This window comes from Salmo trutta, chromosome 24 (genome assembly GCF_901001165.1).
Source record: "Salmo trutta chromosome 24, fSalTru1.1, whole genome shotgun sequence".
Taxonomy (NCBI): Eukaryota; Metazoa; Chordata; class Actinopteri; order Salmoniformes; family Salmonidae; genus Salmo; species Salmo trutta.
In genome coordinates this window covers 10,548,384-10,566,716 of record NC_042980.1, presented here as the reverse complement: position 1 = coordinate 10,566,716, position 18,333 = coordinate 10,548,384, and the positions used below count along the sequence as shown (strand labels likewise).

General features: G+C 40.6%; 1 protein-coding gene across 1 annotated transcript; it reads right to left on the bottom strand.

Moving 5' to 3' along the window:
• Positions 1–4,673: 4,673 nt before the first annotated feature.
• On the bottom strand, positions 4,674–6,731 carry LOC115160672 (C-X-C chemokine receptor type 4-like). The gene is made up of 2 exons (XM_029710921.1): positions 6,623–6,731; positions 4,674–6,282 (listed from the first exon to the last, which is right to left on the bottom strand). Exons 1-2 carry the CDS (start codon positions 6,644–6,646, stop codon positions 5,218–5,220), a joined length of 1,089 nt encoding a protein of 362 aa, XP_029566781.1. The 5' UTR covers positions 6,647–6,731; the 3' UTR covers positions 4,674–5,217.
• Between the last annotated feature and the right edge of the window lie 11,602 nt (positions 6,732–18,333).

Below are 18,333 nucleotides of genomic sequence, written 5' to 3'. Positions count from 1 at the left end.
TTCTGCCCCTGAATAAGGCAGTTAACCCACTGTTCCTAGGCTGTCATTGTAAATAAGAATTTGCTCTTAACTGAATTGTGTGGTTAAATAAAGGTAAAAAATATACAGTACCAGTCAAAAGTTTGGACACACCTACTCATTCAAGGGTTTTTCTTTATTATTATTATTGTCTACATTTCAGAATAATAGTGAAGACATCCAAACTATGAAATAACACATATGGAATCATGTAGTAACCAAAAAAGTGTTTAAAAAAGTAGATTATTCAAAGTAGCCACCATTTGCCTTTATGATGACTATTGGCCTTCTCTCAACCAGCTTCATGAGGTAATCACCTGGAATGCTTTTCAATTAACAGGTGTGCCTTGTTAAAAGTAAATGTGTGGAATTTATTTCCTCCTTCATGCATTTGAGCCAATCAGTTGTGTTGTGACAAGGTAGGGATGGTTACAGAAGATAGCTCTATTTGGTAAAAGACCATGTCCATATTATGGCAAGAACAGCTCAAATAAGCAAAGAGAAATGACAGTCCATCATTACTTTAAGACATGAAGGTCAGTCAATCCGGAAAATGGCAAGAACTTTGAAAGTTTCCTAAAGTGCAGTTACAAAAACCATCAAGCGCTCTGATGAAACTGCCTCTCCGCCACAGGAAAGGAAGCCCCAGAGTTACCTCTGCTGCAGAGGATAAGTTCATTAGAGTAACCAGCCTCAGAAATTGCAGCCCAAATAAATGCTTCACAGAGTTCAAGTAACAGAGACTGCGTGAATCAGGCCTTCATGGTCGAATTGCTGCAAAGAAACCACTACTTAAGTACACCAATAAGAAGAAGACACTTGTTTGGGTCAAGAAACACCAGCAATGGACATTAGACCGGTGGAAATCTGTCCTTTGGTCTGATGAGTCCAAATTTTAGATTTTTGGTTCCGCTGTGTCTTTGTGAGACACAGAGTAGGTGAACGGATGATCTCCAAATGTGTGGTTCCCACCGTGAGGCATGGAGGAGGATGTGTGATGGTGTCTGTGATTATTTTTTTGGGAATTCAAGGCCCATTTAACCAGCATGGCTACCACAGCATTCTGCAGCGATACACCATCCCATTTGGTTTGCGCTTAGTGGGACAATCATTTGTTTTTCAACAGGACAATGGCCCAACACACCTCAAGGCTGTGTAAGGGCTATTTGACCAAGAAGGAGAGTGATGGAGTGCTGCATCAGATGACCTGGCCTCTACTAATCACCCGACATCAACCCAGTTGAAATGGTTTGGGATGAGTTGGACTGCAGAGTGAAGGAAAAGCAGCCAACAAGTGCTCCGCATATGTGGGAACTCCTTCAAGTCTGTTGGAAAAGCAGCATCATGTTGTGGGGGTGCTTTGCTGCTGGAGGGACTGGTGCACTTCACAAAATAGATGACATCATGAGGAGGCAAATGATGTGGATATATTGAAGCAATATCTGAAGACATCAGTCAGGAAGTTAAAGCTTGGTTGCAAATGGGTCTTCCAAATGGACAATGACCCCAAGCATACTTCCAATGTTGTGGCAAAATGGCTTAAGGACAAAGAAGTCAAGGTATTGGAGTGGTGATCACAAAGTCCTGCCCTCAACCTATAGAAAATTTGTGGGCAGAACTGAAAAAGAGTGTGTGAGCAAGGAGGCCTCCAATCCTGACCCAGTTACACCAGCTCTGTCAGAAGGAATGGGCCAAAATTCACCCAACTTAAACAATTTAAAGGCAATGCTACCAAATACTAATTGAGTGTATGTAAACTTCTGACCCACTGGGAATGTGATGACAGAAATAAAAGCTGAAATAAATCATTCTCTCTGCTATTGAACTGACATTTCACATTCTTAAAATAAAGTGAGGGAATTTTTACTAGGAATAAATGTCAAGAATTGTGAAAAACTGAGTTTAAATGTATTTGGCTAAGGTGTATGTAAACTTCCGACTTCAACTGTATAAAGCTATATAATATCAAGGACTTCATTGAGGGCCTAACTACTTTTAGGTGATTCAGCGATTAATTAAAACAAGCAAACATGAAGTTGAGGAAATAATAATACACAGAAAATACCTGAATTTACAGGTAATGTCAAAATGTTTTCAAAACCGTGTAAGCTTTTGAAGTGCGTTCGATTTTGGGGGGAGTTTGCACTTTTGGGACTATTCCATTTGTATCGGTCAAACTTAAATCCCCAATTTGTTGCCCCGCTGACATTTTATTTTACATGAATGGCCTTTGCGACGAAATGACTTTGGCACCCTGCTCTTAAATGCATCTAGTGGTCCATTGGGAGGGTTGAATACAGTCGTAGGGGGGGTAAGTATTTTCACAGGCTGTTGGCCACAGAAGCTCCTGATGCAGGAAACAGTCTTCCTGCTGGTCACTTCCCAACCAAAACAATGTAACCGTTAGTAATAGGTTAATGTCCCAGAGCAACCTTGTCTGTTTGTTTTACTTTAGCCCCCAACTAATAACACTTCCATCAGGTTAATATGAAGGAGATCTCTATTACCCTATACTTTCATCTCCCATAAATGTAATCTTAGCTCAATTAGCTGAGTCAAATCTTGTAATAGAAGTGATCTTTATATCTCCGTCAATCGGAACCTCTAAACAATTGAATGCACATTGCTAATTAACCCAGGTTAGAAACAATTTCCTGTGCATGTCAACAGCTTTAGCCTTTAACCTCTCGAAATGGAAAAACATCCTATCCAACCCAGTGAATCATCACGGAACATTTTTGACTCAAAATGTGTTGACCATTTTCTTCCTGAAAACATGAGTTTTGAGTTTGAAACCATTGGTTTGTGTGATAATCAAGATGGATCTAAATGATTCAGTCTAAATTGGAGGATAATGATGATTATGATGATTGCATTCAACTGAATTGTGCTTCTGTCATACTAAACAAATCATTTCTGCATCATTTCAATATAATACATCTCTGATGCCATATCAAAGACATTGACTTTCAGATGGAGTATAAACATTAGTCTTTGATCAGTTCTATATAATCTCATATATAGGTTTCCAAGTGGCAGTTAAGAAGCAGAAGTGGTGAGCCCAGCTGAACTCAATGGAGTGTGAATGGCCCAGTTCTCCCTCAGCTGAATGGGACAATTAGCTCGTATGCTAATAGGTGGACCTTTCCAATACGTTTCCAGCAGGAAAAGCACTTCTTATTTCATCCTGTTTTATTGTGAGTAGACTGTGAGAACCTAGACTAAAAAATAACCAAACACTTATGGAACTTATGGGGGGTGATTTACACCTTTTTTAAAGGTAAAGTCATGGTAATGCCTCCTAGTTGGACTCTGGTGGAATGACTGTAACCACAACAACGCAGTGAAGCCCATTCAACATCTTAATTTACTACGGCATCCATTGTTGTTGGCTTCCTCCAGTCTCCAACTTGATCATCAGCCTTTCATCATTTCAAATGGATACATTCACTGTTCACATTTACCAATGGCTTACTATCAATTAATGAGTCTGTCTGCTTATTTTTTTCTGTTTCACTATCCATATCCATACTGTACATGAGCCATACTCAATAAGTGGACGACGGACCGGATCTGGACCCAGAATGGGGTCAATACAGGCCCCCGGTCACAAAAAAAAAAAATGTTATACAATATTTGATTTGTAATAGTAGAAGCCACAAGGGGCAATGTCAAAATTTGGTAGGGCATGTGTAGTTTTCCACTTGTCATGTCATTCACTGACAGAACTTAGAGAGATATTTATAACCTGTCAGAAATGTCCTGTTGATAAACTAGCCCATGTTAGCTAGCTAGGTAAATTAGTCTAACCAGCTATCTAAATCTTGTAGTTATCAGACCAGATTACATGCCCAGGGGGCTTTACCCCATGGGGGCACCCATTGGTTTTTGTGGAGTCACTCAGGTATATGAACACACATAAGAAATTGCATAATGTGTGGAATTGCAGGAAATTAGCTTATAAAATGGCACATTTTCTCTGCCCCAAGACAAATGTGTAGAGTTGCAGGAAATTAGCTTTTAAAACTGCAAAATGCTATCTCCGCCTACAAGAGGGGTGTTAACAGTTTCGGGATACATGCATTGTGAGATGAGTGTTTGTTACTACGCCGATAAATGACAATATCCATCTGGACCTTTTGCCACCTAGGAAATGTGTGACTGGACCTTCTTAAATAACAGTTGACCACCCCTGCTGTACATCTTTTAAAAAAAAGTCCATTAAATGGGAATCATGTGTTCCCTATTGTATTATTATAACCAATATCGGATTGGAACAAAGACATCGGTCAGTCAGCATCTCTATTTGTGTACTCATGCTGATAGATTGCTTTAAAATGTTCTAATTAAGTTGAAACACACTGGATCATTACATAGCCACTACATTATTGGGGGAGGGGTGCAGTTTGTCTACCTAAACTAAACATACATTATTTTCTTACTCCAGAACCAGCCATATGGGTGCTCATCCTTCTGACTCGACCTCAGAGCTTTTGTAGTGCCGCGGCTGCTTAGGATATAAAAGTGCACAGATGTTCTTGCAATTACAAGACTCTCTGGTCAGTCCTCCTCCACAGTCAAATAAGGCCCCCGGGGGACATTAGTCACTCATTTAGAGAGAAAAGGTTGAGAAGCAATGAACACCATGGCCATTACATGTCATTTATCAATATTTTATTTTACAACACTTGAACAAAATAGCATTGACATTGAAATGATAAACACTTATAACAAAATAGGAAATAATGATACAAAACGTTCAGTGTGAGCGACAGCAATAAATAATAACTTCTAATCACACAAGTTAAGTGCGAACAGAAAAAAGGCAAATAACTATCTACAGATATTTTAAACGGACAAATAGTATCCCTAAGCAGACATGAAGAAGTATGGCACGTCCCGTATTAGAACAATGCATCCTCTATGATAGTCCGCAAGGAATTGCGTCTGTAGCAGGATTGATATATACAGTTGACCAGTCAATGGACATCAGGCTCTGCCTGTAGATTAAATCTTCTTTGTACATAAAATGATTTTCTTTACAGAGAACAAAAAATGTAAGTGGCAACTACAAATAGAAAGAGCTTATTTTTTGTTAGTTTTTTTACAAAGATGTCAAAACTGTAGAGAATGTAGTTTGTCCCTGAAAAAGAAAGCTTAGTTTCAACCTGAGATTTAAAAGTCAAAGGATGGTGACTTTTAACTGTACAAGACACTCGAAGACTCAGATTCAGTGGATACAGATGAAATGGGTCCTCTTTTTTTAGTCAGTACTTTATGACTTGACCTACTGCTGACGGTCAGTGCATTTCGGGCAGATTTCTTGAACTTAACACCCAGGAAAGCATAAAGGATGGGGTTGAGACAGCAATGAAAGTATGCCAGAGCCTCTGTGATTAAGATCCAGGTCTGCAGACTCTGCTCCAGGGCACAGCTATGGGAGATCACATTGAGCAACATTAGGGTGTCCACAAAGATTCCCACACAGTACGGCAGCCAGCAGCTGAAGAAGCACAGGATGAGGATTACGGTGGTCTTGAGAGCCTTCCTCTTCAACACTTGACCCTTGGCACCCTGGGACAGCTTGGCAATGATGATGCAGTAGCAGGTGAGGATGACCAAACCAGGCAGGACAAAGCCCACCAGAATGTGCTGGAAACGGAACGCAGCCATCCAGTAGAAGCTAGTCTTCTGGGGGTATATGCGCTGGCAGATGGTTCTGGAGCCGCTATCCAGAGCTGTGGCAAACACTATGTCAGGCACAGTGAGAACAGCAGCAGGTAGCCATACCGCCACATAGATCCATCTGTCTGCAAGCAGCTTCCTCTTCCTGGTGGTTTGGCTGTTGGTGGCATGCACCACTGCCAGGTACCTGTCCACGCTGATGAAAGCCAGAATCAGTACACTGCTATACAGGTTGATGGTGTAGATCACATGCACAGTGGTACAGAGGAAGCCACCAAAGTACCAACTGCTGGCCGCATCCACCGCCCAGAAAGGTAGCGTGAAGACGAGTAGGAGGTCAGCCACAGAAAGATGGAGCCTGTATTTATCAGTCATCGTTTTGACCTTTTTCTGGTAGCCCATCACTGTTACTACCAGTCCATTTCCGACGATTCCAAGTAGAAAGATTATTCCATAAACTGTCGGTAAGAAGATCCTTTGAAAATAATCACCTCCGACTCTGTTGCACGGCTCCTCGAAACCCAAATCCAAGTCAAAATCCCCTGATTCTTCATAGGTGCTGTTGTCCAAAAATATGTGCTGCAAAAAAGAAAAACAAAGTGTAATATTATAATCGTTTACAATAAGTCTATTAAATATAATAATTGGCTATTTGTGAACATACTTAAAACTAAGTTAGTTATGACGGAATAGTTTAGGCCTATTATAAGGCTATATTTGTGTTATTTGAGAAACATTGATAAATTACTTCGAGAAAATAAAATACATAGCAAAATTGCGGCGAATTATACAGAATAGTCATTTGAGAAACATAGCCTCGTTTATTGTATAGAACAATGTGTTATAGAACCTATGTCTATATTAAAGCTATAGATACAATTACTATAATTTGAAATAATGACTGAAATGGTAAACTCACTTCGACCTCGTAAAAAGAAGACATCGTGGCAACGCAGTGATGCAGGTTATCTCCGCGGGTCTGAATAACTTTAGTAACCTGAGGATTCGAATGCACCTAAATATCCTACCCTTCTTGCGCTCCTCCCACAGGAGGAGCCTTGGTCGCGTGTGACACTGTCGTTTTTAGGGTTCTCACAGAAGTGGCCGACGTCACTTGAATGCATAGACGAGGCAATGAGAAATCTACCCAGTAGCCCTTTTGCAATATTTAAACATTGGACAGATTTTAGAGTGTTGGAGTGTTGAATGAGGCGTTAATTGGTATTGGAATCTCCGTGCACTTCAGTGGCGATTTTAGCATGTACATCTTGGTGTGGCAAACTCCCAAACATGTTTTTAGATGCATGCCAGCAAAGCCACTACACAACACAACACGAAACAATACATTAATTGGACTATAACGGTGACAAACGGTGCCCATAAACTGTTAGGGTCTACATAAAGCTGTCCCAACACCTTACCACTGCTACACCGTGCTAACAGCGAACAGTTCATTCAACCTCATTTACTGCCATTTAAAAAAACATAGGTGATATGGCTGACTTGCTTAAACAAATGTGGTTTCTACTGACAATTGAGATGTACAAACTATGGCATAAGGGGACGACGAGCGGATAAGAGGCAATCTGTAATTTCGATTAAGGTATTAATGACTGAGCTAGGACGGACATAGTCAATATAAATAACTATTTGTTCAGCACTTTTGAAAAGTACAACTACAGAATTCAGAACATGGGCCGTTCTTACAGTATTCTCCCTGTACACCAAGTCAGAACCATAGCATAAATAAAAGGGGGCTTTAAGCAGACAATGAAAGCACTTACAATATTTGATGATGACATTTCGCTAAAACAGTCTATAAGCTACATGTGCACCACCAAATCAGAACAGTATGCTAAATTATGAGGGGAAAAGGGACCAACTTATTTGGGTGAGGCACATGGGCTACTAACAGCTTACTAGGCAACATACACTTAGTATTACATTCTTAGCTACAGTATACATATCTCCCTGGCATATTACATAATTTCTGCAGCAGCAAACAATACATTTTTGGACTCATCATCTTGTGCTATGCTCACTTGAACAGTGGTCAGTCAAAAGGGAATATTCCCTGATACCATATGGGATCATTTTAATCACGGCGGTCCTTCATGGGCAAATTTTGTCATCAAATGTTGTCATCAAAGTCTGGCATTCTCTGGACTTATGGTGCTTTCAAGACAACTGGGAACTCAGGAAAAAAACAAGGTTGAATCATGGCGTTAGTGATCTTCAGGTCGGAGCTCTAGAAAGAGGCCCAAGTTCCTGACCGAATTTGGATGACCATTCAAAATGGGGCTTGAATTTTCGAGCTCTCCCCGTAGATTTTGCTGTGACGTAGTGTCCCCATGAGTGACAGAACACTGAGCCAATCGTAGCGCAACTAGAGAACATTACCAACCCCTATGCTCCGTATTTTCCGCTGGCTGCCCCACCACCACAGAAAGCACTGAGCTAGGCTGAAACACCTGCCTTTTGGAGCTGACTTACTGAAGAAAGCCAAAAGAGACCATGTTTGTATGCAGCTTTATTAACTCAATTATAAAACATTTTTTTACATTGTTTTGATGCCAAAATAACTTGCAAAAATCGACGAGGAGAGCTCAAAAAATTCAAGCCCCTTGGGTGCTGCCATGGAGTTACATTAGAAGTGCCCATCCAAGAAGGCTCAAGGTGATTGGCCACAGATAAAATTGTGTCAAATCCCATTATTTCTACAGTAGCTTTGATTGGACTGATGTCAACACCATACTTTCAAAATCTTAGCAAGCAAGCTAGCAGTCATCATCATGAATCAAGTCAACAATCTACTGGCAAATATTTTTTTAATTTTTTTTTGTAGCTAAACAAGTGCGGCTCAAAACAGGTGGGGCAGAATGACGGGTTGCCACTGTTGCACTTATGTACTTTTCTCACTAAATCAACTATACTCCTCCGCGACAGGTAGCCCAGCGGTTACGTTTATTGGGCCAGTAACCTAAAGGTTGCGGGTTTGAATCCGCAAGCCGGCAAGGTGGACAAATATGCAGTCCTGCCATTGAGCAAGGGAATTAACCCCCAATAACAACTGGTTCCCGGGCGACCGATGTCATGGATGTTGATTAAGGTAGCCCCCCGCACCTCTGATTCAGAGGGGTTGGATTAAATGCGGAAGACATTTCAGTTGAATGCATTGAGTTGTGCAACTGACTAGGTTTCACCTTTCTTTCATCCAGCCTGGTCTCATAGCATTCCACAGCATCATGGATAACATCGATTTGGTAGTGCTGATAGGCATTTTCTGGCATTCGATATGTTTGATAACAGTTTTTTCCACAGGTTGTCACTTTCTAAGTAGGCCTACTGTTATGTCTACACTTTCCAAGTGTTAAGTGACCCAAAGGATTTGAAATATCTCTCTCTCTTATATGCTCATGCTTAGACAGGTCGTGGCACTCGTTTTTCTCGACCTTTTCTAACCAAACTACTCTCACCATCTCTTATTTCAGTTGAAGTAATCCCCAGCTAGTGTTGGGTGATGACGGGGAAGGTCACTATGATCTTTAGGTTAAAAAAAGGGTTACTCAGTAACCAAATAGCTGCAGCCTGTAGCATGCAGTTATCCTCTTTGAAATCTGATATTACTGACTGATTGAATGAATCCACCCACTTTATCAGTTCAACGTATATTTGTGTTGTAAAGCAAGTGTTTTTATGTACCACGCCAATCCCATCAGATACATAGTGCAGAGTACAGACCAGCAGTTGATGTGAATATGAGGAGATGAGGTGGCAGTATTGTTAGGAACTCAACTCTTTTAACTAACACATTTTTGGGCTCTGTTTCCTGCAGAGGGGCCAGAGAGCGAGAGAATGCCCACTGTAAAGGATTGGATTGGGTCCTCTTATCAAAGCCAGCCACTGGCAAACAGTTGTTTTCTGTCCCTGTGGTTGAAGTGTGTGCTGATGGATTAAATGTAGAGGCAGTGACTGACTTCATGTTAAGTAAAAAAAAAAAAAAAGATTGACTCCACACTCAATGAAGAATAAAGATTTTTATTACAAAAGCATACCTTCAGAAAATAACATTTATTGATTTAGAATACTCTTGGGGGCCAATGCTGAGTTCCAAAACAATTTCTAGGGCTAATAGAGGGTAAATAAGACTGTTATAAACACCTTTTGTGACTTCAGTACAAATGTTTACCCAACTATTCATTGCATTTTGTGCTCACTATCCTGTTTTAGTAGATAATTCATAATCTGTGCATGGAAGGAGAGAGAAAGGACTGTGAAATGCATTAGTGTTGCTCACATTGTTTCGAGTGCATGTAAGAGACATTGAAACCATTTTCGTGAAGGCCGTTTAAACGAGATCAATTTGTGATGTTTTCACTCTTATTAGTTGTTTTATTGCCATGCACTATTCTTTCGCACAATGTATAACACATTTATGTTCCAAAAGGTTTAGGAAAAAGTCTGCAGACCCCAGTGTAAGCAGCAGGAGCTTGCAGATAGCATTTAACAATCAGAATACAAAAGATCTATGAGCTATTTAGAATACAAATCAGAAGTGTAAACAGCCGTAAGAGGACTCTTTAGTCATGAATGGGTATTAAAATGAAGTAAGAATGCAGGGGAGATAAAGAGAAGAATGAGCCATGCCTTGGAGAGGTTGAGTCAACAATGGTTGTTTTCCAGTCAGAACTCATCCATGGCCCACAGCAAGTGAGCAAAGAGAACATGTTTGTCATGATTGAAGCGCTCAAATATCACCTACCTTCACTTTTTTAATACCAGATAGAAAATAAGATTCACTCTTTGTTGTTGAATCTTACTTTTGGGTTACCCCCTTAAACCCAAAATAAAGGGTTTAAGGTAGCAAATATGGTTTTTATCTCACATCTGTTGGCCTCCCGAATGGTGCAGTGGTCTAAGGCAATGTATCTCAGTGCTAGAGGCGCCACTACAGACACCCTGGTTCGAATCCAGGCTGTATCACAACCGTCCGTGATTGGGAGTCCCATAGAGCGGCGTACAATTGGCCCAGCATTGTCCGGGTTTGGCCGGTGTAGGCCGTTATTGTAAATATGAATTTGTTCTTAACTGACTTGCCTAGTTAAATAAAGGTTAAAAATATAAAAAAATCTGTAAGGAATGCCAACTTGTTTCAACATATTGAAATGGGTGGTTCTTCAATAAAATAAATCTACATTTTATTCATTACACAAGATGGTTGTTCAATGGATATTTGTCTTGAATGCATAGTAGGCCTACATACCCATTTGATTGCTACAAAAAAATTATTTGGAATGCAGTCTTGTTTACAGAGCATTTCATTTTCTCACGGTTTACTATGTTCCCTTTGCCAACAGGTTGATTTAGCAACATAAAACATCTGTTAAAGAGTTTTGTCGATTTTAATTTTAAATTTCACAGTCCAAATCCTGATATTTGCATTGCCATACCCAAACAAAGAATCAAAGGAAGGCGAGCCCATCAATCTTCCTGTTGTCATGTGACTAAGCCTACAATAGTAAGAATTGTGGATTGTTTTGTGCATAAATCTCAGTTGCATTATTTGTTCCAATATGTTTGAACATAAAGGTATTCTCAATATTCATATTAGAATGCACAACACCATTATCTGAAATGATTTTACAGGGGTACTACTGATCTTTGTCTGTGGAGTCTTGGGGGAGGGGAACCTTTTTTTGCCAGCTTGTAGGAGGTAGTCAGGTTGAGCGATCCCTCATGCTTGTTTTTGCCTGCTGCCTGTGCTTTTGTGCAAAGTTTGTCTCCTGTGAAGTGAGATGAGGTGCATTATGGGGTTGCATCAATAGAACATGACACCTATGGAGAGAGGTTCAGATCTGGGACTTATCACTGCATGTCACCCATAAACAGTGGTGATGTAGACAATTAGTCATAAAAACAAACAGGTTTTGCTTTACGTAGCTCTAAGTAGCTGGAGTTTATCAGAATTCATTCAATTCCTCATGAAATTGGCATTCTTAAAAATATTAACAAGTCTTTTCACACTGCATATTCTTAGCCTAAGGCTAGACTGGCCCTGGGATAGCTTAGCCTGTGTTCACACAAGCATTTGTTAACCATGGACTAAGTTTTTTGCCTGGCTACCTACGGCCTTTTCACACTGCATTGTTCTTAGCCCCAGGCTATCATAGCCCCCATGCTAGACTAGCCCTGGAATAGTTTAGCCTGTGTTCACACAACCATTTGTTAACCCTGGGCTAAGCTTTAGCCCTGGGCTAAGGATTCACACTTTTATTCCAAAGCCCTGGGAAAACGTGGACAAACACAACATGCGACCAACAAGCATTTCGCGACACTCGCATTAACATCTGCTAACCATGTGTATGTGACCAATAACATTTGATTTGATTATATATCTGACACGTGACCAATGTTATAAGTAATGAGACATGTGTTAACACATACCCTTTCGCTTCGAGCCTAGCATTTGATTTCCAACCCTGATGGTTTGTATAAAATTGCCGCCTGTCTGTCTGACCTCAGACACAATTGTTTCACTTTTGAAATTCAATTTCACCCAACACCAGAGAATTATGTGCACGAACGAGACAACTTTTCTGATTAAGGCGAAATCATGAAGCAATATTATTATCATGGATATATCCAATAAAATGTCAATACAAAAGCTATGAAAACAGATGAAAATTGAGCGTTTGCAAGGATGAAAGTATTTCGTTTTTTGTCCTCAGATGGAAGGATAAAATAGTTTTATGACTTCCGCCGAAGTCGGCGGTCGACGTCACCGGCTTTCTAGCCATCGCCGCTCAATTTTTCATTTATCCGTTCGTTTTGTCTTGTTCCCTGCACACCTGGTTTTCATTCCCCAATCACACTACATGTATTTATTCCTCTGTTCCCGTCTCATGTCTTTGTGTGAGATTGTTTCGTGTTACGTGTCATTTGACGCGCTATTTCTGGTGTGCGTTTATTTCCGTGTTGTATATTCACGAGGTATGTTTATTTGTACTTTATTATTATTGTGACTGTTTGCGCGTTTTTGCCCTTTGGCATATTGGATGGAGGTTTCGACGCAGTGGCGTCTGTCTGTTGGTTTCTCCTGCCTAAATAAAGTGTGTTCCTGTTCACAACTCTCTGACTCCGCTCCCAGTACGCACTCCATTGACAAATAGTATGAATTTGCTTATCAAACTAACGTATAGAGCACATTACAGACATCACGAGCAAATGTTAATTAAGTGACAGTGCAGCTTTTGTGATTGGACAGTGAGCATTCAAGGCATTGTTCTTGACCTTGTTTCACACTGGCTATTTTGGCACTGTTTCTGGGGTTAACCCCGAAAAATCAGTGCTAACCCTGCACCGGAACAGGTCCAGCTAACCCTGGGCTAAGGGGGATGCTATCCCACTTTAGAATGTGCAAGTGTGAACACATGCTTAGCCCCAGGCTAAACTCTCCCTTAACCCTGTGCTGTGAATGGGCCTAATGATTCTTCTTGTGTAGAAAAAGTCTTTCAGAAAGCTTCCAGAATGCATGTTTAAATACTTATGATTAAAGAAAGCCCTAAAAATGTGAACAATAGACCCACTATAGCAACAAAGGGTGTCCTTATCTTAGGAAGGCACCTTCAGAAACTTTCTACTTGGGTGTGGGGTGACTGACTGGATTGGCTTTAGGAAAGTTCATCCAGGGGCATCATTGGTCATTATATCCTGGTTAGCAGGACCGTTGCAGTATCTGAATCACCTGTCTGTCAGAAATAAAACTAATTTGTGTAGTTATGTTTTTTTATCTTCTTAAACAAACATATTAATTGTACTTTATTCAGACAGTTGTACCACACCAAGTGGAGACGGGTAGGTGGAAGAAAAAGTAGGAAGAAAGACCTGGGGATTAAAGCCAGGGCTCCGGTGGGGAGAAGCATATGTGTAGTTACAACTGGGGAGTGTTCACTGCTACACCGCAGACTCCGCATGTGAAGTTCAGTCTTGTCAAGTGAGCAGATTCTCCCCCGCCCAAAAAATAAACAGTATAAATCTAATAAAATGTTATTTGTCACAGGCGTCCGAATACAACAGGTGTAGACTTGCTTGCTTACGAGCCCTTCCCAACAAAGCAGTTAAAAAATATTAGTAAAAATAAAATAGTAACACAAGAGGAATAAAATACACAAGAATTGAGCTATACAGGGAGTACCAGTACCAGATCAATGTGCAGAGGTATGAGGTATTTGAGGTAGGTATTACATGAAGGCAGGGCAAAATGTCTAGGCATCAGGATAGATTATAATGCAGTGGCTTGCGAAAGTATTCACCCCCTTGGCATTTTTCCTATTTGGCTGCCTTACAAACTGGAATTAAAATAGGATTTTGGGGGATTTGTATCATTTGATTTAAACAACATGCCTACCACTTTGAAGATGCAAATTATGTTTTATTGTGAAACAAACAAGAAATAAGACCAAAAAAAATGAAAACTTGACCGTGCATAACTATTCACCCCCCAAAGTCAATACTTTGTAGAGCCACCTTTTGCAGCAATTACAGCTGCAAGTCTCTTGGGGTATGTCCATAAGCTTGGCACATCTAGCCACTGGGATTTTTGCCCATTCTTCAAGGCAAAATTGCTCCAGCTCCTTCAAGTTGGATGGGTTCCGCTGGTGTACAGCAATCTTTGTCACACCACAGATTCTGATTTGGATTGAGGTCTGAGCTTTGACTAGGACATTCAAAGCCATTTAAATGTTTCCCCTTAAACCATTCGAGTGTTGCTTTAGCAGTATGCTTAGGGTCATTGTCCTGCTGGAAAGTGAACCTCCATCCCAATCTCAAATCTCTGGAAGACTGAAACAGGTTTCCCTCAAGAATTTCCCTGTATTTAGCATCATCCATCATTCCTTCAATTCTGACCAGTTTCCCAGTCCCTGCCAATGAAAAACATCCCCACAGCATGATGCTGCCACCACCATGCTTCACTGTGGGGATGGTGTTCTCAGGGTGATGAGAGGTGTTAGGTTTACGCCAGAACAAGCGTTTTCCTTGAATGCTTAGCAGGACAGGAAAATTGTCCAATTCACGCACATATCAAGAGAACATCCCTGTCATCTCTACAGCCTCTGATCTAGTGGACTCATTAAACACAAATGCTTAATTTTTTATTATGTTACAGTGTGCCCCTGGCTATCCTTTAATTAAAAAAAAGAAAATCGTCCTGTCTGGAGGAATTTGAAACGATTTATACTTTTACCTTTGATACTTAAGTATATTTTAAAACCAAATACTTTTACTCAAGTAGTATTTTACTTGGTGACTTTCCCTTTTACTTGAGTCATTTTCTAGTCATTTTCTTTACTTTTACTCAAGTATGACAATTGGGTACTTTTTCCACCACTGTTGCTCTGACACCGCCTGATATAAAGGTCCTGGATGACAGGGAACTCGGCCCCAGTGATGTACTAGGTTGTCCGTGTCACCCTCTGTAGCACTTTGCAATCGAGGAGTGGTTCATTTGCCATACCAAGCAGTGATCGGCTATGGAGAGCGTAATCACAGTCGTCCGGCATAGCTGGTACTCTAATGCATGATTCAGTGTAGCTTGCATCGAAGCAAGCATAGAAGAAATTTAGCTCATCTGGTAGGCTTGAGTCGCTGGGCAGCTCGCGGCTGGGTTTCCCTTTGTAATCCATGATAGTTTGCAAGCCTTGCCACATCCAACGAGCATCAGAGCCAGTGTAGTAGGATTCGATCTTAGCCCTGTATTGACTCTTTGCCTGTTTGATGGTTTATCGCAGGGCGTAGCGGGATTTCTTATAAGCGTCTGGATTAGAGTCCCACTCGTTCAAAGCGGCAGCTCTAGCCTTTAGCTCAGTACAGTATGTTGCCTGTAATCCATGGCTTCTGGTTGTAATATGTGCGTACGGTTACTGTGGGGATGACCTCGTCGATGCACTTATTAATGAAGCCTGTGACGGATGTGGTAAACTCCTCAATGCCATTGAATGAATCCCAGAACATATTCCAGTCTGTGCTAGCGAAACAGTCCTGTAGTTTAGCATCCAATTGAGATTGCGTCATCTGTGGATCTGTTGGGGCAGTATGCGAATTGGAGTGGATCCAGGGTGTCTGGGATGATGGTGTTGATGTGTGTTATGACCAGCCTTTCAAAGCACTTCATAATTACAGATGTAAGTGCCACAGGGCGATAGTCATTTAGACAGGTTTCCTTGGAGTTATTATGTACAGGAACAACAGTGGTCAGCTTGAAACATTTTGGGATTACAGACTGGTACAAGGAGAGATTGAAAATGTCTGTGAAGACGCTTGCCAGTTAGTCTGCGCATGTTTTAAGAACACTGTATTCACTGTATTCTGCTGTTTTATGAACAACACCCTTTTTGTGTAAGATCTCTACATAGAGTAATGCTACCCAAACTAGTGTAAACAAAAATAGGTTTTGGTTTCACCACCTGTTTAGGGTGAGGCCTGTCTATATAATGCTTAAAATCCAGTTCCTTGTTGCTGCTGGCTTTGGAACAGCCAGACAGACTCTTAGGCGATGTTTACAGCTCATTGGTAATAAACCTAACACACTCAGAGTAACTCATTGTTAAAAAGTATTTTATCATTGTATTTTTCTGTGCTAGCAGTTGCCTACATCAGAACAGGCAGTGAAAGTGACGTGATGACTGTGTCCATCCTTTATTACATGCTTATAAGCTGTCATTAGCTTTTCTCATACAGAAATATAAAGAGACCTGTATAAAATCAGCAAAAACAACTTTCTCTCTAAAGGCGGGTGAAACAGGAAGTGGTAGGTTTTAGAACATCTCTACCCTGCTGACGTGTGCCCTGACACGGGTTCACTCAGTAGTAGAAATTTGAAAAAAGGCACAAGCCAATAAAAATGTAAATGGGTAAAACTTCCCTTGGGGCTGTTGGGGAAATGCATATCCAATTGGCTCCAAGCCCAAGTACAAGCGACAAGAGCGGTTGAGAAACACATTGTTATGTTGTATAAGGGAAGGGTGTTTTTTTCTGTGTGCCCATGATATGCAACACGGGTTCCCTTTCCTTTGCTCCTAACGGCTAAATTGTGGTTTGCTGTGTGCAATAGCCTTAACAATAATCCAGAGAAGGCGCCAAGTCTTGTTTTTTGAGATCTCTGATACTGTATGTACAGTTTATACTATTTAAACAGACCTGATGCTCTAACCGTTTTGCATGTAGGCCAACACTTTTCAATGTAGTCAGAAGTTTCAGTGGTTGATACAATCATTCTAAATGTAGTTAATTTTTTGTGCTCCATATGAGAACTGTTTTGTGTGTCAATGTTCAATGAAAGACGGGTGATTTAGCATATCATTCAATAGCTCCCCTTCAGTCTGAATGCTCCTCCTTCAGTGCTCCTCTTTCCATGGGCAGGAGGAGAGCTCTTTGCGGCACCTATTCATGACAGAAAGCACTGAAAGGGATCACCACAGGCTGCCTTTCAAGCTTTCACCGGTCTGAGACCATCCATTTGGCTTCGGTGGCTTTTAAAGGAGAAGGATGACCCCATCCAACGTATGGGCAGGTCAGCACTGCCTCACTGCCTTGATCTACCTGGATAAGAGGCACTATGGTCCAGATGACAGTAAATAAGGTTTATAGACAGTCTGAGTAGAACAAGTTATAAACCTGCTGTTAATCCAGATTGAATTCAAATCCACTGCATTAGCAATCAGTGAGATATCAACATGTGAATAAGCATCACTATTGAATAAACGTATATCTTTATTATTCATTATAATTATTACAGAATACGCCAAATGATGCTTTACTTATTGAAAAGGGAAGACATATGTTTCAGTAATATATAGAGGACAAAAATAGCTTATAAACATGCGGTGAACATGGATGAAAAACATCAGACAATTACCACATAGTTTTACATTATCCCCCTAGAGTTGATGCGTCAATTTAAATTATATAACCAAAAAAAAACCATCAAAATCCATCAGTTTAAGAGTTTATTTGCACTGGATGCGTCCAATTCACCGCAGTGTCGCACTTCCGCATCTGTGGTAAAAGGTGGCAGAGCTAGCGTCTGTCTGTAGCGTCAGAACGGTTTGACCTACAAACTATTATGACCACTCTATGGAAATGGGAGACTCTAACGTGTCAGGAGACTCAAGTCTCAGGAGACTTGTCTGAAGTCGGTACCATAGATGGGCCAACTTCTGTTTCGTAGTGTCCGAACTATTTGGGCTACAAATGAATGGGCTCTGCGACCCCACAAGCATCACAGGACTCATCTGAAGGTAAACGGTACTGATTTAAAAATATGAATGGAAGTATGAAGGTAGTTTTGTGCCTATCCAAAAAAAGGGTTTAAATGTGTAAAAAAAAAAATATACACAACCGGTCAAAAGTTTTACAAAACCTACTCTTTATTTTCACTCATTTCTACATTGTACAATAATAGTGAAGACATAACATATATGGAATCATGTAGTAACCAAAAAAGTGTGAAACAAATCAAAATATATTTTATATTTTATACTATTCAAAGTAGTATCAATTTTGCCTTGATGACAGCTTTTGGCATTCTCTCAACCAGCTTCACCTGGAATGCTTTTCCAACAGTCTTGAAGG